Source organism: Equus caballus, chromosome 25 (genome assembly GCF_041296265.1).
Source record: "Equus caballus isolate H_3958 breed thoroughbred chromosome 25, TB-T2T, whole genome shotgun sequence".
NCBI lineage: Eukaryota > Metazoa > Chordata > Mammalia > Perissodactyla > Equidae > Equus > Equus caballus.
In genome coordinates, this window is record NC_091708.1 from 24,561,111 (window position 1) to 24,588,481 (window position 27,371).

Sequence of the window (27,371 nt, forward strand, 5' to 3'; positions counted from 1 at the left end):
AGGCTCAGGGAAGTGAAGTAACCTATCCAAGGAAACTGAGCCAGCAAGTGGCACAAATTGTGACTCCGGAGCCCATATTTTTAACCTTTTCAAACGCTGATAAGTTGAGCTCAATTCATCCAAACTAAGTGTCTGTCAGTGTGAGACATCCTTGGGACCCCTGAGACATTACAGAGACCTAGAAACTTGCATTTCCACGCCTACCTCGTCCACACATCCTACCTGGCCCAGAGCTATGATAAGCTGGATAACAGGGGGAAGAATCAGGAGGAACCAGGCTAAAGGAAACAGCCCTCCTCTGAAGATCTCATCTAGGCTGATCCCTAGAAGGACTCTATGGAAAATCATTACTGATGGTGACAGACCATCATGCCCACAATTACACACTTTCTTTTTTATGACAAATTTTTTTTTAAAGCTTTAAATGGATAACTACTTAATTTCTTCTAGCAATATTATCACTTTAAATATTGATTCATTTCCTAAATTTGGTTATTCACTGCCTAGAATCCTTTATAAATCCATAAAAATCAAGAAATCAACTGAACCAGTCCTTTCCCCCTGGCTAACTAGACAGTTAACCTCTGTCAGTAAGACTATAGAATTATCAGCCTTGGGTGCGTAGTATTTTGTCCATATCAGCTCTCCTCACTACTCATTGATTTATATTCATTTATTCATTATAAACTTTTCAATTGCGTATAACATACAGCTCAAGCGCATAATTAGCATATGGCTCAGTAAATTTTCCCCAAGTAAACATACCTCTGTAACCATCAAAACCACAAAAGCCCTGCACCCCGAGCCCCTCCCACTCACTGACCCCCTTCCCCAAAGGGAGCCCCAAAGGGAGCCCCTGACTTCTAACACCATTTTTAAATTTATATAAATGGAACACACAGGGTGAACTCATGACTGAATATTTGTCACTCTGCATTATGTCTGAGATTCATCCGTGTGGTTGCCCACAGCAGTAGTTCACTTTCATTGCTCTAGTGGGAAAATACCCCAATGTATCCATTCTCCTATTGACAGACGTTAGATTATTTCCAATTTGGGCTATTATGAATAACGCTACTTTGAACATTCTTAGATATGCCCCTTGGTACACATATGTACACATTTCTGTTGTATATAAACGGAGGATTGGAAATGCCTGGACATAGTACATGCATATGATAAGCTTTAGAATATTTCCAAACAGTTGTCCAAAGGGGCATACTCACTTACACTTCTACCAGCAATCTACGAGAGCTCCAGCTGCTCCACACCCTTGTCAACACGTGGTATAATCAGTCTTTAATTTTTAGCTATTCTAACGAGTCTGAATATACAAAGTTAGCTGTAAAGTAGAATTCTACATATCAAACCTCATTTTCCTTAAAATAGGGAAAGGTACTCTAACGATACATCAGTGGAAATCTAAAACTTTTATTCCTCTTTCACCCAATTTATCCAAAAATAACGAGCTACCTTACAGGATATCATGGTTAACTCTAAGACGCATTATGAAATTGATAGTTAGGAACCCAAAAATTACACAACTGAAAATCAATACAAATTAATCCCTAGTGTCATTGATTAAAAATTTTCACATATTGAAATTATTCATACGTGAGCTGTCAAATTGCTGTGCACTGGAATCCCCGTTTTCTCTCCCCGAGGCCTGGCCTCCCAGCACTCCCCCTCTGGCGAGCTGGGCGCATCGCTGTGGACTTCTTCAGCTCCCTGACGGCTTCACACTCTGGTCCAGCTCAGAACCTCTCTGCACAGGGCATTCTCTGTCTCTGAGGGTCTCCCCCATCTCACTGCCTGGCTACTTCCTTCATACCGCAGAGACCTTCCTTACTCTCCACACTCAATTTAAATCAAGTCCCCAAATATATTCTTTCGTAGAATCCTTTTCCGTCTTAGCATTTAATAACACTTATAACTAGATACTATTTGCCTGATTGTTTAATACTGGTCTCTCCAACTAGATGTTTCCTTCCTTTACCAACATATCCCTAACACCTGGCATATAAAAGGCACTCAGTCAGTATTTGCCAAATGAATGATGAGACTGATGAGGCTAAATAAGTAAGCAGAAACCAGCTCATGAAGGGCCTTTTATACCTTGCTATCCTGAGGGTAAAAGCAGGCCACAGAAGAGTTTTAAATAGGATAGTGACATGATCAAATACATATTTATCTCAGCAAAGCAGTATTAACAACAGGCACGTTAAATATATGACAAGAATGTCCTATTCCTTCCTGCAAACATAACAGACATTCTTAAAGATACTCTTTCTCCACTGAACCCAATTCAGGCCTCAGAATCCCACTTAGCAAACCTCCGGGAAGCCACTGGCAATCAATGAGAACGGCCCGAGGGGTGAAACCTGAAGATCGCTCAAAGACTCAAAGGTCTCGTATAAATACACCAGAAGACTAATGAACTATTTTAAAAATGAAAGGGGCAAAAGAAAACCTTGATGTCACAGTTATCCAACTTTTGGTTAACAGGACTTCACAGAATCTTCAAACAGGAGCTATACAACAACATCTTGCTTTAAAAAAAATTTAGCACAACCAGAGGCACTCACAAGTAGAATATACAACTAAGTACTGGCGGTGCTTTGGGGAGAAGAAGAAAAAAAAGAGGAAGATTGGCAACAGATGTTACCTCAGGTGCCAATCTTCAAAAAAAATTAAAATTTATTTTGCTTATTTTTAATTAAGGTTATATTCACAGCCAGCCAATGATTAAAGAAAATTTTTGCCCCATTACCACCTGATTTTCATATTGGAATCAAGGGTATGGATTTTGGATCAAGCCTCCACACAGACCAGAATAATTATCTAGTTCTATCATCGGGCACTGATGCCAAGTGTACATTTGGTGCTAAACGTCACTGTGCTAAGCATACAAAAGCTACTTTTAAATCATGTAAGCTGGTCCTAGACTTACTCTCCATTCTGAAAGCCATAATTAGGATCATGAACCCACATTTCAATAAGTGGGAAGAGAAAACTCACTTCATACTACATATCCATCAATTCACTATTTAATTGCTCCAACTGTCCAAACATGCTTACCTTTTTACGTACTCCTTCTTGGGTGCTGGACAGCTTGAGCAAAACAGGAGGAAGGAATTTAGATATAATATTCTGTAATTGTTCATCTGTTTCAGCATGGCCAAGTCGTAAAAAGACCCGTTCAAGCTGATCTATAATATAAAAAAAAAAGGAGAACTTAGCAAATCAAACACAACCAAGACTAATTATTTTTATAGCTTAATCTTTTTTCTGTACTGCAGATCCTTCAGTCAGAACTTTAACCAGAGCTAGCCCTGTATGCAAATGATTTTGACATAGTTATGAAACAACTAAAAAGATTTACTAACTACACTGTCTTAGAATTGTCCTGGTCGTTTAACCTCTAAAAGAGAGGAAAACAAAACCAAGAACAATAAAATTCTATCCGACATACAAAGTTACTCCATTTTTCTAAAGGATTTCAATACTAGAAAGGATACAGAATCTTTGAGGGAATCTTCTAGACCTAGCTAGCAGAGCAAGGCAGAACTTTAATCAGACCTGGGACAATATATACTTGGTCAAACCATCTTACTGAAGTTCCTCCACAGACAGAATCACTGCCCAGTACTATGTGGGGATTCCCTAACCAGAATGTGAGAGACAAGTTTCCACCAAAAAAGCCACTGTGAGAAAAAACATGTTAGACGACACCTCGGGGATGCTCTCAGCAAAACCCACGCGATCAACTGCAGAACAAGCAACCAATACGCTGCTTCTGTCTCTTCAACCACTACGTTGCGGGGGGGAACCTACAAATTGCAAATGACTGAATATTTGATTTTACGGAATTATTGTTAATTTTTAGGTGCTATAATGGTATTGCAGTTATTTTTGTTTTTCAAAGGTTCTTAAAAAAATTATCAGTGGTGATTAGGGAGCCTTCTAGGGGGCTGGAAGTATCTTATATCTCTATCTGGATGATGGTTTACACAGTTATATACATTTATAAAAATCCATCAAGGTCTATACTTTCATACTTTCTATTGTATCTATTATACTTCAATGTACAATTTTATTTAAAACAGCCTTTATTTTTCAGACATAAAGACTGAAATATCTACAAGTGAAATAATATAGTTACTGAGGTTTATATCAAATAGTTGGGGATGTACTGAAAATTTGCTGAGATTAGGTTTCAGATGCTTTTATCACACAAAAAAATGATAACTATGTGAAGAGGATATGTTAATTAGCTTGACTACAGTAATCATTTTACTATGTATATATACATCCAATGATTATGTTGTATGCTTTAAATATATACAATTTTTATTTTCAAAAAAATTAAAAATAAAGTCATAGCCTCATTTAGGTCCTCATTAAAAAACGATAATAATAATCGGGGGTAGAAGGGTGAGGAATGGGGAGGGGCCATATAAATGAAAACAAGACTGGCCACTATTGATAATTGTTCAAGCTGCGTGACAGATACTGAGAATCTACACTTTTGTGTATGCTTACAATTTTCCGTAATTACTTTTAAAGGAAGATCGACCGATCAATTGATCTACCTACCTACCTATCTCCTGAGAGAGCCCAGAGACAACGACACCCTAACAGCAACAAGCACACCCAGCACCTGGATCTTGGTTTTTAATACCATTTTCCAATAAAAGGAACCAGGCTCCTTGAAAAACTGGCTAATTCTAGGGCTGGGGCAGGGAAAAAACAAGATGAATGTGAAGTATCTTGTAGTGCCAGAAAGAAAATGAGGCCTGGAACATGTCAAAGGGAAACAGGAACCACCCTGAAAGAGCTCCATCATGGCCAAGGCTGGAACAATCTGAGGAACAAAATAAACAAGGTAGAACTGGATTATAACCCAAAGTATAAAATAACTCCACGTGAGTCCATACTGACATAAACGACTGAAGGATCAGACACACTGGGGAAAGACACAAGTCTTTCTTACAGAAGAACCCCCATACATGTAGATACTTCCCCCTACAGGAAGTACAGGTTAATTCCTGCTTCTAACACTACCCACAGGGTAGACCAGATTTAGTGACTTGTTTCCAGAGAACAGAAGAGGGAAAGAGGAAAATGTTACCTTCACAGTGGAGAAACCTGAGAAATACTATCCAAGTGATGAAAGTTAACGGGATCAGTGATGTCATGTGGATATCATGATCCCTGATATGACGTGACAAGAAAGGCATTCACCTCTGTGGTATTCTTTCCCAAAAAAACCCATAACCCCGTCTAACCACGAGTAACACAACAGAAAAAAACAAATTGGGAGACATTCTACAGGATTCCTGGCCAGTACTGCTCAAGACTTTCAAGATCATGAAAAACAAAGCCTGAGAAACTGTCACAGACCAGAGGAGCCTGGGGAAATGTGACAACCAAATGCAGTGTGACGCTCTGGGTTGGATCCTCAACAGAAATAGGACATTAATGGAAAAAACTGATGAAATCCAAATAAAGTCTCAAGTTTAGCTTTCAAAATTAATTAATAAAGGAGGAAAAGGAGGAAGGAAGGGAAGAAAGGCAGGCAGGCTGACTCTGTGAGATTATCAGAACAAAGGATCCTATTTGGTAGCTGCTGAATGCTGCTGTGAAAGAACTTCTTAGGAACAGTGAATTCAATCCACAGTATTCATAGAAGTTACGGACAAGGACAGGGTCTGCCTTAGTGCCTTCTAGATCTCAGGCAATGGAAACTGCCGACAGATTTTAGCTACAGAAACTGTAGGAGAAGTGTTCCGTGGAAGAAGGCAGAAAGTTAAATTCTTCTAGACAAAATGACCCTGGGAATGTGCCAAAGGCTTACAAAACTAAGTGATATCTGGTCCTTTTCATTTTTCATACAATCATTTGGGTGCTTCCTATGTATCCTCAGTACAGCGCCTAATACTTTCTACTCTCCCTCACTAGAAAGGAAAATGTAACGTTCTAAACACAATAAAATTATGATGGGAATGTGTGAATGAAAGAAAGGACACCAAACATCATGTGGGGGTCTTCCTAAAGCAGGCTGAGTACACCTGAGAACAGTTAAAGTCATCTACCCCTTCAAGGAGGATCAACTCACACCGCTAGGCCATCTTTGGAAACACACCTATGCTTTAAATAAAAGATAATCTTTATGAAACTTTATGAAAAGAAATGTAAATAAGTGCAGAGATAATCAACTACTAAACTTTTCTACCTGTCAAAGTTAGCAAAATAACGAGCAAAGATTTAGCAGCTAGCATAGTCCCTGAATCCTGCTTTTAGAGCATGGAAAGAATTTAAACCCTGTGCCCTTACCCTCAACCCTGAAAACACAGCCACATGAAAGTGACCATCCAAAAGTGTCTATTCAGTGTCTATTCAGAAACAAGAAGCGATGTAACCAAAAGTTCTGTAAACCCAAAAAATCTAAAATTCAAGTTCACCTTTCACAAAGACTCAGTTTTTAGTTGTAGGAACTGAGATCCTCTGGGTCATTACAAAAGTATCTGAGATATGACAAACATTACTTGAGAGTCAGGAGCAAGTTCCATTCTCTCCACAATGTCAATGTTACTTATCTTACTCAAACTCATATCGAATTAATTTCACTTACAAGAAAATTAAAGACAGTGCCATACCCTCAGATAATCACTATTAAATGTGGGGAACATATTCTGAACTATTATTTTTTCCTACTCATACACTAATGTTATTTTAACCTAGAAACTGGAATATGACACATACTCTTTTACAGTTTGCCTTTTTTTTCCTTTTAATTAACACAAATCCTTTATCTGAAACCCTTGGAGCAATGTACGTCTCAGAATGTTTCAGATTGTAGAATGATGATATAGTGTATAGACCGTGTATTTCAAAGAACCCTATCCACGCGGTGGGTGCTAGGGCAGTACCTATAATCAAACACACTCATACTTCTGTAACAAAACATAGGCACATTCACACTACATGGGATAACGAAAGATTAATAAAGAACTTCATATCCATTCAGGTCAGGTTTAAAATACCAAATGAATTCCACTAAAAGCATTTGTATATGTATAAAATCTTCAATATCTTTCCATTGCACTACATAAAGATCTAATTATTGATAATGGCTACATGGCAACTTTGTCTACAGAAGTAGTACAATTTATTTAACTAACCTCTATCTGTGTTATGACCAGTTTTATAGTATGACAAACAAGACACCAAAGAACACCCTTATCCATGTGTATCTGTGGGCTCGTGGGGGTCTCTGTAAGCTAAAACTCTAGAAATGGACCTGCTGAGTCAAAGGGTAGGAGTGTCATCAAGCTTAACAGATTTTGGGAAAACTCTCTTCAAAAGCACTGTGCTAATTTATACCACCAGCAGTAGATGTAAGTACCAATTTCCCTGCACCCACTCCTACACTGAGTAATCAATCTTACGAAAATAATAAGTAATCAATCTTGGCTGAATATGATAGATGAAAAAAGATCACATGGTTGTTTTACTTTATATCTATTTTATTACTGAGGTAAAGTCTCTTTTCAAATATTTATTGGTCATTTGAAATATCTTCTTCAGCAAATTACTCATTATTCCTTGGAGAGCTGACTTGTAAAAGCTTTTATATCTTGGAAAAAATCTCCCTCTTTCTCCCATTTGTGGCAAATACTGTGTCCTAGTAGGCCTTGTGACTCTCTAGCACTTTCCTTTCATATATGGTTTTTTTAATACAAATTTATTAGCCTTTCCTTTTATGGCCTCTGAGTTCCTAGTCATGCTTACAAATGCCTTTTTTTACTCCAAGATGATAAAAAATATTATATTGTGCAGAAAAGAGTTGACATAACAGGCCTGAGACTGCTGTGCTTAGAAATGCCAGCTTGCCAAGGCTGGCCTGGGGAAACTAGGACTTCAGGAGGGTTCCCACCATTTGCAGATCTGATAAGAGGGGCTCACTGTGCCTAAACTGTTTGTAGAAACCGAATAGTTTATGCCGAATGCCTGCTTCCCTCTGGGAGTCTGGAATTTTGGCAGGTGCTAGGCAGAAGGTGCCAACATGACCAGCACCAAATAAAAACCTTCAGCACTGAGTCTCTAGCGAGCATCCCCAGTAGACAACGTTCCACACGTGTTGGCACAACTCACTGCTAGAGAAATCAAGCATGTCCTGTGTGACCCCAAAGGGAGAGGACTCTTGGAAGCTTGCACCTGGTTTCTCCCAGGCTTTGCCCCATGTGCCTTTTTCTTCTGCTGATTTTGCTTTGTCTCCTTTTGCTGTAACAAATCCTCACCATGAGGAGCACAAACACACGCTGAGTCCTGCAGTCAGGGGTCTTGGAGACCCCCGACACATACATTTATCTATGTTTTCTTCTCGTTCTTATGATTTTGCTTTCTGCATTCAAGTTTTTAATCTGGTTGGAATTTTTTTGGCACGTGGAGGGATGTAAACAAAAACCTAGTCTTTTGTGGGTTTTTTAAAATCTTTTTCATTGTGAAAGAAAACATATAGAAAAATGTACAAAACATGTGTGCAGTTTAATGAATTATAAACACCCATGTATCTATTGCCCAAGTCAGGAAAAAAATTTTACTTTGAAACCTGTACAAAGAAAGATTTCTACTAGACTCAGAAGTGGAGAACACTGAAAGACTGCTTAACATGAAAAGCACAGTGAGGGGCCGCCCCATGGCCGAGTGGTTGAGTTCGTGGCTCCACTTCGGCGGCCCTGAGTTTCACCAGTTCCAATCCTGGGTGCGGACATGGCACCGCTCATCAGGCCATGCTGAGGCAGCGTCCCACACAGCACAACCAGAGGGACCTAAAACTAGAATATACGACTACGTATTGCGGGGCTTTGGAGAGAAGAAGAAAAAAAAAAAAGAGGAAGATTGGCAACAGATGTTAGCTCAGGTGCCAATCTTTAAAAAAAAAAAAAGCACAGTGAGTTTCAAGGACTCCCCTAAGGTCACAGAGGTAATGAGCAGCAGTTCATGAACTACAATGGGGTCTTCTGACCTTCAGTCTAAAAATCCTTGCCTACACCATGCAATCATCTACAACAATGACCCCACTTTCTATGGGGCAGAATGCCATACAAACTACACCTTACACAGGGATCCTTGTTTGAGAGAATTGCCAAAAGGGCATAAAAATCTGTCTCATTGAGGTGGTTTGGTTTTTTTTCAGGTGGTATTTATCACAACGGGAAAACGTACAAATTCAAAGGTCAGAAAATAACACTAGAGAAAGCTCACTACTATGAATAATAAGCCCACACCGAATGTGTCAAATTGCAATTCACCCTTCCTCCTTCTCCCTGCTCATCTAAAGTCTCTCCTCCTTCAAACCCAGCACCCTCCAACTTTCACTGTGAAGCATTAACTCCCCAATCTAGATCATTCATGCATTCAGGCACCATTCAAGTACTTATTGAAATCCTACCATGCGCCAGAGCTTGGTGGCTGTGAATATAAAGAGTGAAGGAGGAGGAGGCAAGGATGCTGTCCAGGTTTACCACACGTGTATATGGTAACTCACATTGAAAAAAGTTAACAGGCCTGAGACCGAGTGCTCAAGACAACAGCATTTAAGGATAGAAAAAGGAGAGTCCACAAAAGGGAATGATAGGCAACAGACAAAAATAGGAAGAAAACTTGAGTACAGGATCAGAAGAAGTAAGGAGAGAAGAAAATAGAATAGTCAATGAGCACTGGAAAAAATCTGTTTACCCATGTAGGAAAAAAATAGCTAAAAATTACTTACAGGTAGATTAATGACATAAGTGTAAAAAAGCAAGATTTTAAAGGTTTCAAAGAAAACTGACAAGAGAAATTGAAACTCAAGCACAAAGCATAAAAGACCAATAAAAGGTTAAGCTTTTAAAATATAAAACACACCATAAAGTAAAAAGATAAGCTATAAATAGCTGTTTTTTTGTTTTTTGGGTTTTTTTATTTTGTTGGGGTTTTTTTTTTGGCTTTTTTTTTGCTGAAGAAGATTCGCCCTGAGCTAACATCTGTGCCAATCTTCCCCTTTTTGTAAGGGAGCCGCCACTGCAGCATAGCCACTGACAGTAGTGCAGGTCTGCGCCCAGAAACCGAACCAGGCCACCAAAGCAGAGTGTGTGGACCCTAACCACTAGACCACCAGGGTTGGCCCTACAAGGTTTTAAATGAAAAGGAATTGAATACAGAATACTTTAAAAATTCCTGCAAATCAAGAAAAAGCAAATTAATCCAAATTTTTTAAAAAGATAATATAAGCAGGCAATTCAGAGATGAGACCCACAGACTAAACAACACATAAAAAGAGGTTCAATCACACTGATCAGGAAGATGCAAAACCAACACAAGGAGATACAATTTCGTACCCTTCACATTAGAAAAACTTTTCAAATCTAACGGTACCAAATGCTGGCAAAGACTGGAAACAAACCAAGAGGGAATCGAGTGAGTGCTGTACGGTGTACACTGAAAGAATCTACGAAGAACGGATCTCCAGTTGAGTCATCTCCAGCACAGCTGGAGAGGCACATACCCTTTGACGTGGGAACTCTACTCCAGCAGTACATACCCTAGAGCAGGGCTATGCAAAGTGGCCCAGCTGCAAACTGTCACCAGTCAGCAGAGACAGGAACACGTCTTCCTTCACTGAGAAGGTCTTACCAGGATAAGAAATGTTACATAAACTAACAATGGTAGCTGATTTACATTCTGCAAAAATTCCTTATTTGCAAGAAATAATTTCCTGGGCCTCAGACCCAGACTTTGTGTATCACGGTCCTGAAGAAAAACTCTCCCAGGCACAAGGACACCTGTAAGAAACTGTTCACAGCTACAGGGTGAGTAAAAGGAAAAAAAATGGAAACAATCTAAATGTCAGTCAACAGGAGAATGGAGAAAAAAATGGTGGCAGGGTCATACAACAGTGAAAATAAGAGTTCCATGTCATGTGGACCAACATGACAGTACCTAAAAAACTAAGATCCATCAAAGCAAGCAAGCTGCAGAAGGATATGCACAGTATGCTTTCGCCACGGTAAAGTAATTTTTAAACGCAATATATGCAAGTGGATTTCGTATGTATACATCACAGGAATAACAACCTCTGGGCAAGGCGAAAAGAGAGAAGAAAAAGGGAAGGGGAGAGGAGAGAAAAAAGAGAAGGAAAGGAAAACTTGTAAGGGTAGCAGGGAGCTTGAATTGTATCTGTAATGTTTATTTCTTCAAAAGATAAAAGACCAGAAGCTAACAGCAAAAAATGTGAAGATTTGACAAAGACGGGTGGGATATCCATGAATGTTCCTAAGATTACTCTCTCCACTTTTCTTCATACTTGAAATATTTCAATATTTTTAAAAGAATATATATACCACAATAATTTTGTTTTATGACAAAACTATATAAAAGAGAAGAAAATATATCAGTAATTTTTCTTCTTTATATTTTCATGTCATTTTCAAATGTTCTTCAGTAAAAATACATTTCTTTTCTTAGAAAAATAATATAGAGAGCAAATTTTTTAGAAGAAGCCACGTTTCAAGGATAAGGAAAGAAATTCAAATCACAGAATTTTAAAGCTTGAAAGGAACCTGAAAGACTACGGAAGAACAAAAATAAGAACATTTACTGGCAGGAAGACAAAACGATACAGACACTTTGGAAGAGAGTTTGGTGGTTTCTTACAAAACTAAACACACCCTTACCACAGGACCCAGCAATTGCACTCCTTGTTATTTACCCAAAGGAGTTGAAATTTTATGTCCACACAAACACCTGAACACGGATGTTTACAACAGCTTTACTTAATTGTCAAAACCTGGAAGCAAGCAAGATGTCCTTCAGTAGGTGAATGGATAAACTGGTACAGACAGACAATGGGTATAACTCAGTGCTAAGAAGAAATGAATTATCAAGCCATGAAAAGACATAGAGGAAGCTTAAATGCATATTATTAAGCGAAAGAAGTCAATCTGAAAAGGCTACATACTATACGATTCCAACTACTATATGACATTCCGGAAAAGGGAAAATTATGGAGACAATAAAAAGACTCGTGGTTGAAGGAAGGGAGAAGGAGGGATGACTAGAAGGAACACAGAGGATTTTTGGGGCAGCAAAAATACTCCATATAATATTATAATGATGGATATATGTCATTATACATTTGTCCAAACCCACAGAATATCCAACACCAAGAGTGAACCATAATATAAACTCTGGACTTTGGGTGATTACGATGTGTCGATAGAAGTTTATCCTTAGTAAAAAACCTATCATTCTGGTGAGTGATGTTGATAATGGGGAGGCTTTGCAACTGTGCAGGTAGTAGGGATACAGGAAATCTCTGTGTCTTCCTCTCAATTTTATTGTAAACCTAAAACTGCTCTAAAAAAAATAGTCTTAAAAAAAAATTTAGTCTCAAAGGAAACATATCAAAAACACTGAGATTCTTAAATCCTAAAACAAAAAATAATTTCCAGGTTAGCTTATGTCAACTGTTACACTCATGTAGGAAAAAGATTTACTAAAAATAAATATATTCATTAACTTTCCATTAAATAACGCTCTAATTCATATTATTTACCTTCTTTAGTTTCTCTATCTAAAGAGAAAGAAGGGACCTCTCTTCCTTCTATCCCCCAAAGAAGAAATAACCAGTAAAGGTTTAAGGGCTTCACTTCAGTGTAATCCACCTTCAGGCACTGATATTTCGGAAAACGTGTAGTTATTCCTGAGAAACAAAACTGTCCACATAAACCACTCATTCTTCCAGTCTCTTCAAAAACACAACTTTAAATTCCGAGTTAAGGAAGAAAGGCTATCTTCTCACAGGATTAGAAAAGGCAATTACTGGTTTTTCATTCACATCATCACTTATGGAAAAAACATGTAAAAAAAAGAAAAAGCAATAATTCGGTTTCCTTAAGCTGTATCATCTTTTCCTGACAACTTGAACATCAAAACATTCCTTAGAAAGTAGACAAGAAAAGCACACACTGTCAAAAAGAATAGGGAAAGGACTATATTTAAGGTAGTGATTATCCCCGTGTGGTAGAATTCCAGAAGATTCTTCTTTAACTTGTTTGTTTAACTCTATGTCATTACTAATTTACTTCACCAGCATGAATTACTCGTGTGAATTAAAAAGAGAAAATGGTTATTTCAGGGCGACACATTTCGGATATTTTTAAGGTTGCTTAAATGTTCCACAAGGATCGTTTTTTTTCCTGAATGTGAAAGTAAATTTTAAATTATAAATGAGATTAGAGGCCTTAGGTGGAAGATGAGCTTGAAAGGGAAAGCCGAAAATACCTAGACCACTAGCCATAGAATCTTAAATCAATTAATAGTCTACAGCTACAGGATATTTTGAGAAAGATCTGTCAAGTTACCACAGAAATACACTAGATTATAATAGAATAATTTCACAAGGAAATATTCTCCCTAATGGTATTTCCTTTCTTCTGATTCACACATATGTAAACACGTTATTGTCACAAGGCAGTTTCACACGGCCTTTTGAGCCTCAGAAAAACGCTGTGAGGTGAGCAGCTACTGTCTGCATTTATAGATGAAAAACTAGGGCTCAGGATCTGACTGCCTTGCCAAAGGTCACCAAGCTAACGAGACACAGAATCGTAAGTTGAACCTAGAGAGGTCTGTACTCTCCAAGTACGCAGGAGAACAGAGTACCTCCCTCTAAAGTACTACTTATTCAAGTTGGTAACATCAGCTCCAACTTACAGATGAGGAAACAGAGGCCTGAATTCATTAAGAACGTTGACCAAGATCACAAAGGTAGCTAGCTGGTGTCAGGGCTAGGATTCAAACTCCAGGCAATGCTACTCCAAATCCACTGCTCCTTCGAGTATGCTGAATTATAGCACGGCGGAAGCAGAGAGAGTGGGTGGAAATGAGACTAAACTGAACTAGACAACTATGTACAACGTGACTTTGTATCCTGGCCACCGCCAATGCGTCAGGATGGGTCCCTGACTCAATTCATCCCTTCCTCAGGAATTCAGAATAGAGACCAAAGAGTCCAGCCTCCCTGGAGTGCCTGGACCCACGAGTAAGCCAGGAGATGTGCCAGGGCAGCCCAAGGGGGCAAAAGATAAGAACCTTGGCAGGCAATGAGCTCCTGAGCAGGAGGTTGCTGCCGACGCAGTCCCTGCTGGGACACCTGCCCCCAGAACAAAGGCATCAGACAGGCCGTCTTCCCAGCCCCTAGCCCACCAGTCACACTCCCAGGGCCCACGCAGACACTCCAGTATGGAAACCCCTGCATTAGGACGCACTAGAGACTAGACTCTGAGCAGGGAAGGGCAGTCTTTCTCCTCCTGCCACTTCAGAAGTCCTGGCCATCTGCATAGGATGTCAGGCTGCTTTAATCCCCCTACCAACCCACCACAGCCCACCATAGGGCTACCCCTCCCCGGTCACATGCACACCTCCTATTTCCCCCTCAACACATACATCCACAGACGGAGGAAGGGAAGAAGCCATAGGGTTCGCTTGGCAGGGATGGGCCCAGTGAGGAGAGGGCAGCCCTCGTCTGTACCCTAGATTTAACGGGTAAGTGCCAGACTCCAGATGCACTGAGGGCCACAAACACTTCCACCTCCCAAGGAGGCCCTTTCACACAGAGATAGCAGCTGGCAGACACCCAATTAGAAATCAGCGTTAGGGAAGTGATGAGCAGAAAGACTAGTTCAGTTTATGACAGCTAGTTTAGAGGAGGTAACATATACTATGCAAGAGTTCAGACTGCTTCAAAGTCAAATGGATGACAGTAAGTAAGATCTACCCAAAGTAGCTAATTACTTAGATACTGCTCACTTGGAGATGTAAACTCTAGAATGTTCTTTATTTAAGTCACTATTTAAATGCCAGCATTTGTGGTTTGACCTGCTTGCCTTCAGTATATCGTAATGACATTAACACATGTATCACAGCCCCGAAAGCTCTAAGACAGAAAGAATCTAGGAGGGAATAAACAATGTCCTCATTTCTCTTTTAAATAGTTCCTCCAACCTCCCAATTTTCCATTTCTCTAAGACGGAATGAAGATATGTGAAACAGCAAAAATAAACCAAATTTATTCTAAAGTTGAATTTGGTTTATACAATATTCCATTCATTCCATCCGTCAAAATTCCACCTAAGTGAATTAAGGCATCAGACACTATCAGCAGCAATATACAAAGTGAAAAACAGTGGAATGCACTGGGGCAAGGGGGATCCAATAATTAAATTAGAAGATAGCAACAAAATGCGCTTTAAATTGAAGCTACGAAATCCCAGATACTCACTGGATATTGAGCTCATGATACCAGAGAATTACAATCTGAATTTAGAGAGTTTCAATCAAAAGACCATCCAACATCTTCTAAGAGCGAAACTGACACCAGACTCTTGTTTGGCCTCAGGATGCAGCAGAATTAAATGGCTTTTCCATCACAGTGGATATCAAAATGGCAGAATTAGGAATATCCTATTGCCATGATGATGCCTCTCTCGATACCTCTTTTCATAAATAAAACAACTCCATGATGACATTCCTGGAGCATGTAAAGTCATTTTGCGTGGTTGTGGCAGACAGTGCTACTCGTAAACTAATACTCACACTCTTCCTTGAGCACAATGCTAAGTAACAGCTTTAAGTTTTACCCTTCTCTCCCTTGCTAATTTTTTTAATTTATGTTTATCATTACAGAGAATAAAGGCTACAGGCAGATACAAATTAACATGAACTTCACTGATTCCCTCAGGATAGCTAGAAAAGGAGAAAAACCCATGAGGATGGTGGAGGAAATTGCTGCTTGATATCCTATGCATTTTTAAATACTACTACAAAAAAGGCACACAACCTAAGGAACTAAATCTACTAACCTCTACAATCAATGTGATACATGGTTTATCCAGTCTTGACAAAAATCCTCTGGATCACCAATGGTATGTTCATCCACTCGTGCATATGCAATTGTATAAAGAATCTATTATTTAGAACACCAGGAAAAAAAACAATTAAAAGATTTATACTCACAGCTACCATTTTAAGGAAAAAATAAGCACTTTTTATTTCTATGCTAAGATCTCCTAACTTGATGACCTGCTTTGCAAATTCAGAATGAGGGGGAAAAATTATAGTGATTACCAAATTGGAGAAAGAGTAAGAAATATGTCCACAAACAAAATTTACTGTGTAGAAGTAATATGCTAATATTGAATAAAAAACACGCTGGTAATTATTCACTGAAGACCTAAAAAACTCCAGTACCGATACAACACATATTTTATCATATATGTACATATACATATATATCATAAACATACAAAATCTTACATTAAAATTGGAAGAAAGAGTCTGAATTATACGACAGTTTTACAAGAAGAGTATTAGTGAGTGGGCACACATGGTATTAGCACATTACAACTGAGAATGTAAATGGTTACCAGTCATAACCCTGGGAACCTCTGCAGTGTCTCAGCACCCCTGCTGCCCCTTGCCTGGTTCTTCTTTGTCTTCTTCTCGTCCCTAAGCGCACACAGCCCCAGACGGCTGTCCTCTGGATGATCCCTCCGTGCGTGACTCCACCACCATCAGCCCCACACTCGCCCGAGCTTCAGAGCCAAAGTTCCCACACACCTGCAAGCCACGTGCCGAGCACTACGCCAAGTTCTTAACACACACAGCTCTTCTCATTCTTAGAACAACCCTGTAAAACAGGTTTTGTTATTACCCCATTTTACAGATGAGAACACCAGGGCCCAGAAGTTAGGTCCCTTGTTCAAGGCTATTTATTAACTAAAAAGTGGCAGAGCCAGGACTCAAAACTGGCTCCAACACCAGAGGTCTGCGCCACTATTCGAAACAGCCTCCCACAACAACTCAGCATGGGGGCCTCAATAATACAACTCATTCACTCAACAAATAATTTATTTGTTGAACACAAACCCATTCTCTCTTTTCTCCAGTTCCACCTCCCTAAATCTGTCTAGAGGCTACACTCTCTGCCCCCCTAATCCCTCAGGTAGGTTCTCGGAATAGTCTCTAACTCCTCCCTCTCTTGAATAACCCTCAGCTGCTTGGCCAACAATTTCTTCCTGTTTTGGGATTCTAGATTATATTAACTCGTTGCCAAATCCACTGTCCCAGTTCAGACCCTAAAATTACTTTTACTCGGCCACTCTGACACCCTCCTAATAGCGTTGCTACTCTCCGTCTCTGGGTCCTTGCAACCAATGTTCCACTGCCACCTGTTATCCTTATAAAACAGACCTACTCATGTTACACCCCTGCTTAAAAGCCTTTGATGGGTCTCTACTGTCTAGAGAACAAAGTCTAAACTAGCTGTGTTGGCATTCCTACACAAGCTGGTCCCAACCTATCTTCCCAGCTTCGTCTCCCACTGCCCTCCCAAATAAAAATAATAATAATAATTTATATAGAGCTTAATTGTTTATACAGCACATTTTCACATACATTAATCCTAACAACACTATGAGTATTTCTTATTATCCCAACTTTATGAGAAAGAAACTGAGACTTACAAAGGTACGGTAATTTACCCAAGATCCCAAATCGTAAAAGGCAGAAAGGGCCAAGTCTCAAACCCCAGATTTTGTCTCCTTTCCCAGGGCTTCACGTAGCCTTAGGACCCCTGCTCCGTCATATCAGACTTACTCAAACTTTCTCCAAAAATACTCAATATTTTCCGGTCTCAATGTCTTAGCTCAGGCCACTGGGCCCTCAGCCTGGAATGTTCATCTCGTTCCTCAATGATTCCAAAGAACTGTTAAGCATTGTTCACATCATTCTTCATATCAGTTCTCTCTCTTTATACATAAATCTGTCTCTACTCTGAATTGTAAGCGCTGTGAGGACAGGAAAATAAGTTAGTCACTCAATTTTTAAAGTCTGCTTATTGAATTGGAAAATGTGTGAGAAAAACAAGCCACCAAGGACGGCAAGGATCAAGATAGAGAGTGGCCAGGCCTGAAACCAGAGACCAGCAACTTGGATCAGACCCTCTGAGCACACCGGCAGTGCCTACCATTTTAACATCTGTCTTCTGAACAAGGTCGAAGCCCCAGGGCCAACTATTCTCAATAACGTTGGCATTTATTAAATTACAATTTACTGAAAGCATAATTCAAAGCAGAATGGGGCGGAAGTGAAAAATCAGAAGTTGATAAAAAATAGAAATATCATCGTTATTTTCCATTTTAACCTTCCTATTTGCTTAAGTAACAAAAATTTAAATGACACAGGCTTGATTTAGCCTTTCTACAAAGACCAGCTCAGCTGCACGTCTGGTGTCATTAAAGCAACCATCTCTGGGAGCTATTTCAGTGTGCCCACAGAGTCACCTTCACTGACACAGCTACACACAGAGCTTCCCACGTCTCACCCTCTAGGAGACATGAGCATTCCTGGCACTGACCAGAGTCTCTCTCAGAACGCATGTGACAGGCTGATTATCTGGTCAACCTTTGCAATGGAAGATCCCCATGGCTATGTCAAATGGTCAAATTGAATAGCACGTGCTGTAAGATTACAGGCCGTTACGCCTTCCTGGGTTGTCTTTATCCCACTGAAGATCAGATCCCAAGGATGCCTTATAATTATAAAGCCCAGAATATGAAACCGCTAAACAGCTGACCAGGTGAAAAGTCTCAAACGCTTCCTTCCCTCCGTCAGAAATCTCCCTCTCCACCGCTGAAATATAACTACAATGTCAACTTTTCCATGAACTGGCAGAGGATAATATTAGAAGAAAAACTAGCCCACATGCCCTGCATTGAATTTCATTTCATTCCAAACAGTTCTATCACCCTAAATATAAAGAAAGCACTACAGGCTATGACGTTAAGTAATTTACAAACTAGATTTCAGAACTGCTTTTAACAGTCAGAACTAACTGTTCTCTATTTTGGCATCTAACCCAAAAATCTAATATGTTCTATTCAAAGAACATCAGAATACTGCCACATTTTATACACAACAGAAGATTCCTCCTGGAGGCAAGCAAGACACGAGGGGGAAAAGCCATGCTGACCTTGTTATAAACTGTGTATTTTCCCTTTCGGAGAGTCACACAGGGGTAGAGTGGAATTAACATAAACTTCGCAATCAGAGATTCTGAGTTCAATCCCTAACTCTGTAATGGGAGGGAAGCTAGACACTGAGACAATAAGAGGACCAAACACACAGGGTTGTCGCAGGGATTCATCAGTTAACATGTACAAAGTGATTAGAACACATGGTCAGCCTTCAATAAACATCAGCTTTACTATTATTCCATTACAATCACCTCACTCACAGTGACAATTACATGATACTCGTGAAAGGATAAATTCTGACAAATCCCAACCCAAGATTATCCTGCTTACCTTTTGGCAACTCTGACCCGTGAAAGCGTCAATACTACTCCAAAAAAAAGAAAAGAAAAGAAAAGAGAAACCTAACAGTCAATTCTACTTCTCAGGAGCTCCTGCAAAGTGTGGTGACAGATACAATTGAAAACAGCTATGGATTTAATTAAAATCTATGAAGCATATCAATTCAAATGGAAAGATAAAAAATGCTAATTTGAAATCTATAGAAACACAGTGTTACCAGCTATAGACCTCTAAATAACAGACCCGGGAAGCACAGATGATACTACTGGAGCATTATCTGGATCGTATAATCATATACTTCAGTCCTTACCCATCTATTTACATGTACTCTTCCTTTCTTCTCAACAGTATTATAACTCCACTGGTGGGCTCTGCTGCTGCTTTTGTACCCCATTGCAATGTTCAAGGGCAGTCAGATAGTTGGATTAAAGGAACTTCTGGCTGAGAATTTAGCAAAGCAACTGACTCGATCTTTTCATCAGCGGGAACGCTGTGACTACGGCTCACTGAGGTAACACAGCCTAAAAGCTGGTTATGACTGCACACTGGGGTCTGAGACACCTGGGATCCAGTTCCAACTCCGGCACTTACCGGCTGTGGTTCCTTGGGCCCTAAAAAGCCTGTTTTCCATTCCATAAAACAGTGATAATAATTTTACCTACCTCTTAGGATTATTTTGATGATAAAAGAATATATATAAAGCACTTAAAACAATGCTGGTGCTGAAATATTTAGGGGGAAGTGTATTTTTTACTTTGAAATGCATCCAAAAAAGGTGGATTGAGTACCTAATGCCACGGAACTGTACATTTACAAAATGTTCAGATGATAAATCTTATGTATATTCTACTGCAACCTTTTTTAAATTAAAAAAATAAAATAACGAGAATAGGATTTTAAAAGGTGGATTGAAAGGTGATAAAGCTAGTAAAATAAACATAGTATCTAGGCAGTGGGTATGTGAGTGCTCACTTTCAACTTTTCTGTATATTTGAAGATTTTTACAATAAAATATTAGGGGGGAAAAAAACAATGCTGGCATCTAGTAGTTTGCTTTTATTACCTACTAGCCGAAATAATGGCCACAAGTATTCAGACTTAGCTCCTTTTTTTACGGCGGAATTTTAAAAAGCACCTTTTTACCAATCATCTCATCTTTCATTATAGCCATTCTGAAACCAAAAGTAGTTTATGTGAAACTTCATAGCCAGTCTATATGCAAGCGTGCCAAGTATTTAATCTCTCCTGAAGAAATATAGAAACCAAGTTAACAGGTATCTGTGGTTGATGATTGATGAAATGACCAAACAAAACAATGGAAAAGCAAGGATTAGAATTATTTGCTCTTAACTTTTCCAGTAGCTTCTAAAGCCAGTAAATTCCCCTAACCAGAAGTACTACCACCAGCACCCTAACAGGTACCTGATACACAGGAGCACACTGCATATACACAAATACGTCAGCCACTTTAGCACAATATCCAACTCGTCCTCTAGTTTTGTTCCCCATTCCAAATGGTAAATCAGATTTAAAATGTTTAGGGGTACAATGAGAACTTAGCTATCACACAGTATAACAATTTAAAAAGTCAGACCACCTCACATCCATTGAGATGGCTACTTTCAAAAATACAGAAAATAAGCGTTGGCGAGGACGTGGAAAAATTGGAACCCTTGTGTACTGTTAGTGGGAACATAAAATGGTGCAGCCACTGTGGAAAACAGTATGGCGGTTCCTCAAAAAATTAAAAATAGAATTACCATATGATCCCACTTCTGGGTAGGTAGCCAAAAGAACTGGAAGCAGTCTCAAAGAGATATTTGGTCACCCATGTGTGTAGCAGCATTATTCTCAACAGATAAAACATAGAAGCAACCCAAGTGTCCACTGACAGATGAATGGATGAGAAAATGTGAAATAAGCATACAACGGAATATTATTCAGCCTTAAAAAGGAAGAAACCCCATCACATGCCATAACATGGATGAACCTCAAGGACATTATGCTAAGTGAAATAAGCCACTCACAAAAAGACAAATCCTCTATGATTCCACTTACATGAGACACCTAGAATAGTCAAAATCATAGAGACAGAAAGCAGACTGGTGGTTGCCAGGGGCTGGAAGGAGGGGGGAACAGGGAAATGGGGTTTACTGGGTACAGAGTTTCAGTTTTGCAAGCTGAAAAGGGGTCTGGAGATAGACGGTGGTGACGGTTGCAGAACAATATGAAGGTACGTAATACCAGTAAACTGTACATTTAAAACAGTTAAGATGGCAAACGTGGAAGACACACAAACACATATGGAGAACAGACTGGGGGTTACCAGAGGGGAAGGCGCTGGTGGGAAGGCAAAAGGTGAAAAGGGGCACATACGTATGGCGATGAATAGGAACTAGACTTTCAGTGGTGAACAGGATGCAGTCCATACAGAAGCGGAAATATAATGATATACACCTGAAATTTACACAATATCATAAACCAACATGACCTCAATCAAAAAATAAATTTTTAAAAATGGTTATGATGGCAAATTTTATGTTATGTGTATTTTACCACCATAACAAAAATGGAAGGAAAAACAGCAGGGAACTGGTCGGGGCTCCAGCTTGGAACTGACAGACAACCAACCAATTCCGTGTCTATCTCTCACCACACCATGAGACCTTGTCTGCCCAGAATCTCCATCCTGCCCAGGGTCACACCAACTGTGTATGGCAAACATTACTCCTGCTCCTCCAGTTTTGTGCCAAAGCAGCAAGGAACTCAATTTCTCTGAACCTGCCTTCTCTTTAAAACAGAGATAATTCCTACCTCGCTGCCTCACAAGGTTGTTATGAGGGCAAAAGTGAGATCATGTATATAAAAGTAGCTTCAAACTGCCAAGCACCAAAGAAACAGAAATGATGATGTTTATAACTACTTCCATATGGAAATTCAGAAGCGGCTGTCACAACAGAAACTTCACAAAGCTTGCGACACCTCACGCATGCTTCATTCCATTTAAAACTCACATCATCCCTAAACAACATCTTTCTTGTTTTTGTCATCAAGTGAAGGGCAGCATGGAGGAAGCACACACAAAAAAAGAAAACCTAAAGCATTTCATCTAACCACCCCAAACACAATCAGAAATTATCTAAGTCCTAGGAAAACTCAATTTTTATGCTCCCAGCGTGGGCCTGCGGCGCCCTGGGACTACACTTCCCACAAAGCACCGAGGCGAACCCGGGCGGCGGGCGGGGCGGCCTGGGATTCAGGGTGACCACCGCTCTCCCCGAACGTGGATCGCCGTCCCCTGGAAAACTGCAACGTTTCTGGTCGCGTGTGCCCCAGCTCTCCTTTCTGAAACCGCTGTCCCCCGGAGCTTCTCCTGCGGCTAGCGCCGCGACCTCTCTGCCCTCCCGTCCTTCCTGCTCCACCTGAGGGTCACCGCCTATTCTTGACCTTTCTGCTGATCTCTAGAGTGTCACAGAAAGGCACCATCTCTTCCTCCCCGAAAGCTCCATTTCTAGAACTCGCCCAGCAGTTGGGGCCGTAGGCCACGGAGGGGTCAGACGGGACGGGCGGACACAGCCCGCCACCCTGGGGCTCCGGCCGATCGGGCGCCGGGGGCGGGGGGCTGAGCTGCCCCCACTCCCGGGCCGGGGCGGATCGTGGGTAGAGGTGGCTCCGCCCGGGGCTCCGGTTTCAATTTCGCAACGTGACGGTGCAAACCTGAGGCCTACAAGCGCCGGCGGCGGCGTCCAGCGCCCCGCCCGCCCGCCCGCCAGGCCCGAGCTCCCCAGCCCCCCGCGCGCCGCGGCCGCCGCCCGCCCGGCCCCCCGGCCACCCGGCCCGGCGCCCCAGCCCTGCAGCCCGGCCCCGGCCGCCACCCCCAGCCCCGCGCAGCGCCGGCTCCGGCTCGCGGCCGCAGGCTCGCGGTGGCACTTACTCAGCTCGTCCTGGGAGGCGGAGGCGGCGGCCGCAGCCATGTTGCGCCGGGCAGGGAGGGAGGGGCCGGAGGGGGAGGGCGCGGACCGGCGGCGCGGGGGGCTCGCCGCTCGCGGGGCGGCAGGGGCCGTGAGCCGCCCCCGGTCGCTCGGCACGGGCCGCGCGGCGCCCACGAGGCCCGCCCGCCGCCGCACGCGTCCTCCTCGCTGCACGCGTCGCTCTCGCCGTCCCCGCGAGCTCGCGACCCGGGCGCTCCTGCAGCCTCGCGCCTCTGCGGAGCCGCAGCCGCCTGTCGGCCGAGTCCCGGCGCGCCCGGCCCGCGCGGCGGCTCTGCGGCTCCGCGCCGCGCTCCCCAACTCACGCCGGTTTTATATTTAGAAAGAGCTGAGCCATCCTCCCAGCGGCCCCCCCGCCGGGCCCCTCGCGCGCCCGCCCGCCCTCGCTCGCCCGCCCGCGCTCGCTCGCGGCTCGTCCTGCCCACCTGCCGCCGCCCGCCCCGCGCGCCGGAGCCGGCCCGCGAGCGCTCCCCGCGCCGACCCGGCACGCGGAGGCCTGCGCCGGCGGCCCGGCCTAGCAGCCCCGCCGCGCCGGCGCCGCCTGCAGCCTGCGGCGGCCCCGGCGCGGGGCGGGCGGGCCTCTGACCTGAGTCCGAGCCGGTCTCCATGCGGGATGCTGCGCTGGGCGCCGCGAGGTGGGCGCCCCGGAGCCAGGCGTTCGGCGGGCTCGGCCCCCAGGAGCCGCGCGCCACAGGCGGTGAGGGGCTTGACCGAGCCGGGCCGCGCTGCCCGGGCCGCGGGAGACCGTCGAGGCGGGGCCGAAGCTCCCTTTTCAAAGGTCCGTGGCTGTCACGTTGGCTGGTCCCGACCTGAAGAAACACGCCTGTCCAAAGGAAGAGACGTGGACTCGGAGAAGTGTAGCCGGGTTCGGAGTCGGCGGGAGGAAGCTCCGCCCTGCGCCGCCCGCCGAACTTCTCGGCCCCGGCGCTGACTCAGTCCCGGGCGAGCCCCGGCGCCGCGAACGGCCCGGGAACCCCGGGTGCCTTTGCTTAAAGGCGGTGATCGAGTGTAGATTTCTGAAGCTCTTGGAAACTAGCATTACCGAGTGCAGGAAAATCAGTAAGCCCACGGAAAGTTAAATGAACCAAGGTTTCTAGAGTTCAAATTCAAGTATATATGCTTCTATGAGCTATTTTTTTAATATTTTTATTCTAATATCTACACTCTTTTTGGTAACCCAGCGATTTATTTTCAATATGCCAATTTTAACTTTATGCCTTAAGTTTGTCCATGAGGTCATGGACGTGAAAAACTCTTGCAAAATGGAATTCAAATGGAAGGGTTGCATAATTGCTGTACACTAAGTGATGGTACTGTCATAACAAATTAGGTACAAGATCAGATACTTTTTTTTTTTTTGGTATAGGAGGAAGAAATCAGGATCCTAAATGGATTGACATTGCGTTTATTCCTAAAAGCGGAAATCTGTAAAGCCCTAGTTAATGTCTTGAAAAATGAATATATCGTGTCATTCCAGATGTAAGGTAGGCAAGTACAAGGTACTTACACAGCATTAAAGACATTTATTTCCTTTATTGATTTTATTATATAAACCGTACATGATTTTTGAAAAAGTTTCAAATGATTCAGATTACCTTAAAATTAAAAGTGAAAGGCCTTCCTGCCACTTTCCCCTCTATCCCACTCCCCAGAGAAAACTACAGCAACAGGCCCAGCTGGATGCGTCCTCTGAGACCTTGTCCGCACAGGTAGATACAGCCCCCAAAACAACTAGGATGGGGAGGGGCGCTTCATACTCACAATCAAGTTTTGTATTAGTGTATATGTAATTCCACAAACTTCCTTCCATATTAATTCAAAAGCTCTACACTACCACCGCTCTTTTTTTGTTAATGACTTCATAGTACATTAAGTTAAGCAATCTCTTTGGAGGACTTTTGACTCTTGTTTGATGTTGACACAAGATCAATGCACGTGAACTATTTGCAAAGAATGCAATACAGAAGTGTATGAAGTAAAGGTTGTCCCCCACCTCCATGCCCACCATCCGCTCACCCTGTTCCCTAGAAATAATCCCTATTAACAGTTTGGTGCACACAACCTTTCCTGACCGTTTCTGTGAGTGTTATGTGTAAAGTGGCTGCACCAATGCCCGGTTTGGGGAAACTGACTTCCCATAACCTCAGGTAGATCCTTCTAAACCACTACCCAAAAAATGTAGGCTCTAAGTTAAAAACAAAAAGTTTGTTAGGCAATTTTAACTTCCGCACAAGACCAGTCAGCAATTCATATAAGTTCCTCCCACGTAGAAATTCCAGAGTCCACGTGGGTGCAAATCACGTATATGTATATACATGCAGATTTTTGCTTGTTCTGACAAAAATGGAATCCTACTACACATACTATTATGTAGCTTTATCTTTTCACCGAACAATATATCATAGGTGTCCTTCTATATGAGTAATGATAATAATGGCTAATACTAATTGTACCAAGGACTGTTTAAAGTGTTTTACATGGATGAATTTATTTAATCCTCACAACAGTCTTAGGAAGTATGGATTTTTATGACACAGGATGGTTGAAGAACGTACCGAAAGTGCCACAGCCTAGAAAGTCGGGGAGTGAGGACTTGAACTCGGGCAGTATGGATCCAGAGTCTGCAGTTTTTAGCCACTATGATCTATATGTACAGAACGACCTCATTGTTTTAAATGGCTGTGTGATAAGTACCTGACAAAATGTATTTCATCATTCCCTTATTGATGAGCATTTAAATTGTCTACAATTATTTACTATTGCAAACAATGCTACTGTAAGACATTTTTACAATTATATGTGTATGAAGTCACGTATTTCTTTATGTAGACGTGAAATTGTCAGGCAAAAAAAAAAGGATGCCTTTAACATCTCGTTCTATACAGTAACGTCTAGCACTTACAATGCTGCTGCTAATCACTACTGTTTAAAGCTCTAAGCATTTACATAGTTGCTTCTCCCTTCGAACTACTTATAGTTTTATTTTTCCTGCTAAGTAGTTTTATATTCTTACTAGACACTTTGGTTTGAATAGTGGCCTTGAGATACTTCCTATCTAGAATTTACTTCAACTTTCAAAAACAGACACGAAGGAATTGGGGGAGGGGGTGAACAGGGGGCAGAGAAGAGGCCACTGAGAAACCAAAATAAAATACCACAAAATCCAGGAACTAAAAACTTACATCTTCCACTCCTTAGAAGTCCCCTCTCCCCTCTTGTAGGCCCTACCTAGTCACACTAACCGTGTGTGCAGTTCCAATAAGGTGGGTAATCCTGCTCCATGGTCAAAGCAGATTAGAAGCAGAATATTAGAAAGCAGTCTTCTGGGCAGGGACATGGATGACAGAAGTGCTAACGGACACCCTTACAAACAAGGGAAGAAGCAGGAAAACTATGAAAAGAAGCTATAGGAACTCAAAAAGCAAAGCGTTCTGGGGTTATTTATACAGACGGTCCCAACTTACAGTGGTTCGACTTAGAATGGTTTGACCAATTTTTTGACTTTATGGTGGTGCCAAAGCACTTCAGGGGCCGGCCCAGTGGTGCAGCGGTTAAATTCACATGTTCTGCTTGGGTGGCCCGGGGTTCGCCGGTTCGGATCCCGGGTGCGGACATGGCACCGCTTGGCAAGCCATGCTGTGGCAGGCATCCCACATATGAAGTAGAGGAAGATGGGCATGGATGTTAGCTCAGGGCCAGTCTTCCTCAGCAAAAAGAGGAGGATTGGCAGCAGTTAGCTCAGGGCTAATCTTCCTCAAAAAAAAGGAAACTGTACTTCAAATTTTGAATTTTGATCTCTTCCTGGGCTAGCGATAGGTGGTACGATTCTCTGTGGTGACGCTGGGCAGTGGCAGTGAACCACAGCTCCGAGGGAGCCCTGTGATCACAAAGGTAAACAATTCATACACTGACAACCGTTCTGTACCCATACAACCATTGTTTTTCACTTTCAGTACAGTAT

At 42.0% G+C, this 27,371-nt stretch overlaps 1 protein-coding gene across 18 annotated transcripts in view; it reads right to left on the reverse strand.

The window, feature by feature from the left end:
* The window catches only part of ECPAS (Ecm29 proteasome adaptor and scaffold), a 95,440-nt gene extending 70,756 nt beyond the window's left edge, over positions 1–24,684 (reverse strand). Inside the window, exons 1-4 of one of the 18 annotated variants that reach the window (XM_070251317.1) lie at positions 23,997–24,373; positions 16,527–16,735; positions 15,909–16,012; positions 3,079–3,209 (exon numbers count right to left, since the gene is read on the reverse strand). In XM_070251317.1, coding sequence (XP_070107418.1) covers positions 3,079–3,209; positions 15,909–15,930 — 153 coding nt within the window. In that variant the 5' untranslated portion in view covers positions 15,931–16,012; positions 16,527–16,735; positions 23,997–24,373. Of the gene's footprint in view, positions 1–3,078; positions 3,210–15,908; positions 16,013–16,472; positions 16,736–17,703; positions 18,906–22,868; positions 23,125–23,355; positions 23,722–23,996 lie in introns of those variants that run through there. The other 17 variants (XM_070251323.1, XM_070251319.1, XM_070251316.1 and 14 more) reach the window with 17 other exon arrangements.
* Between the last annotated feature and the right edge of the window lie 2,687 nt (positions 24,685–27,371).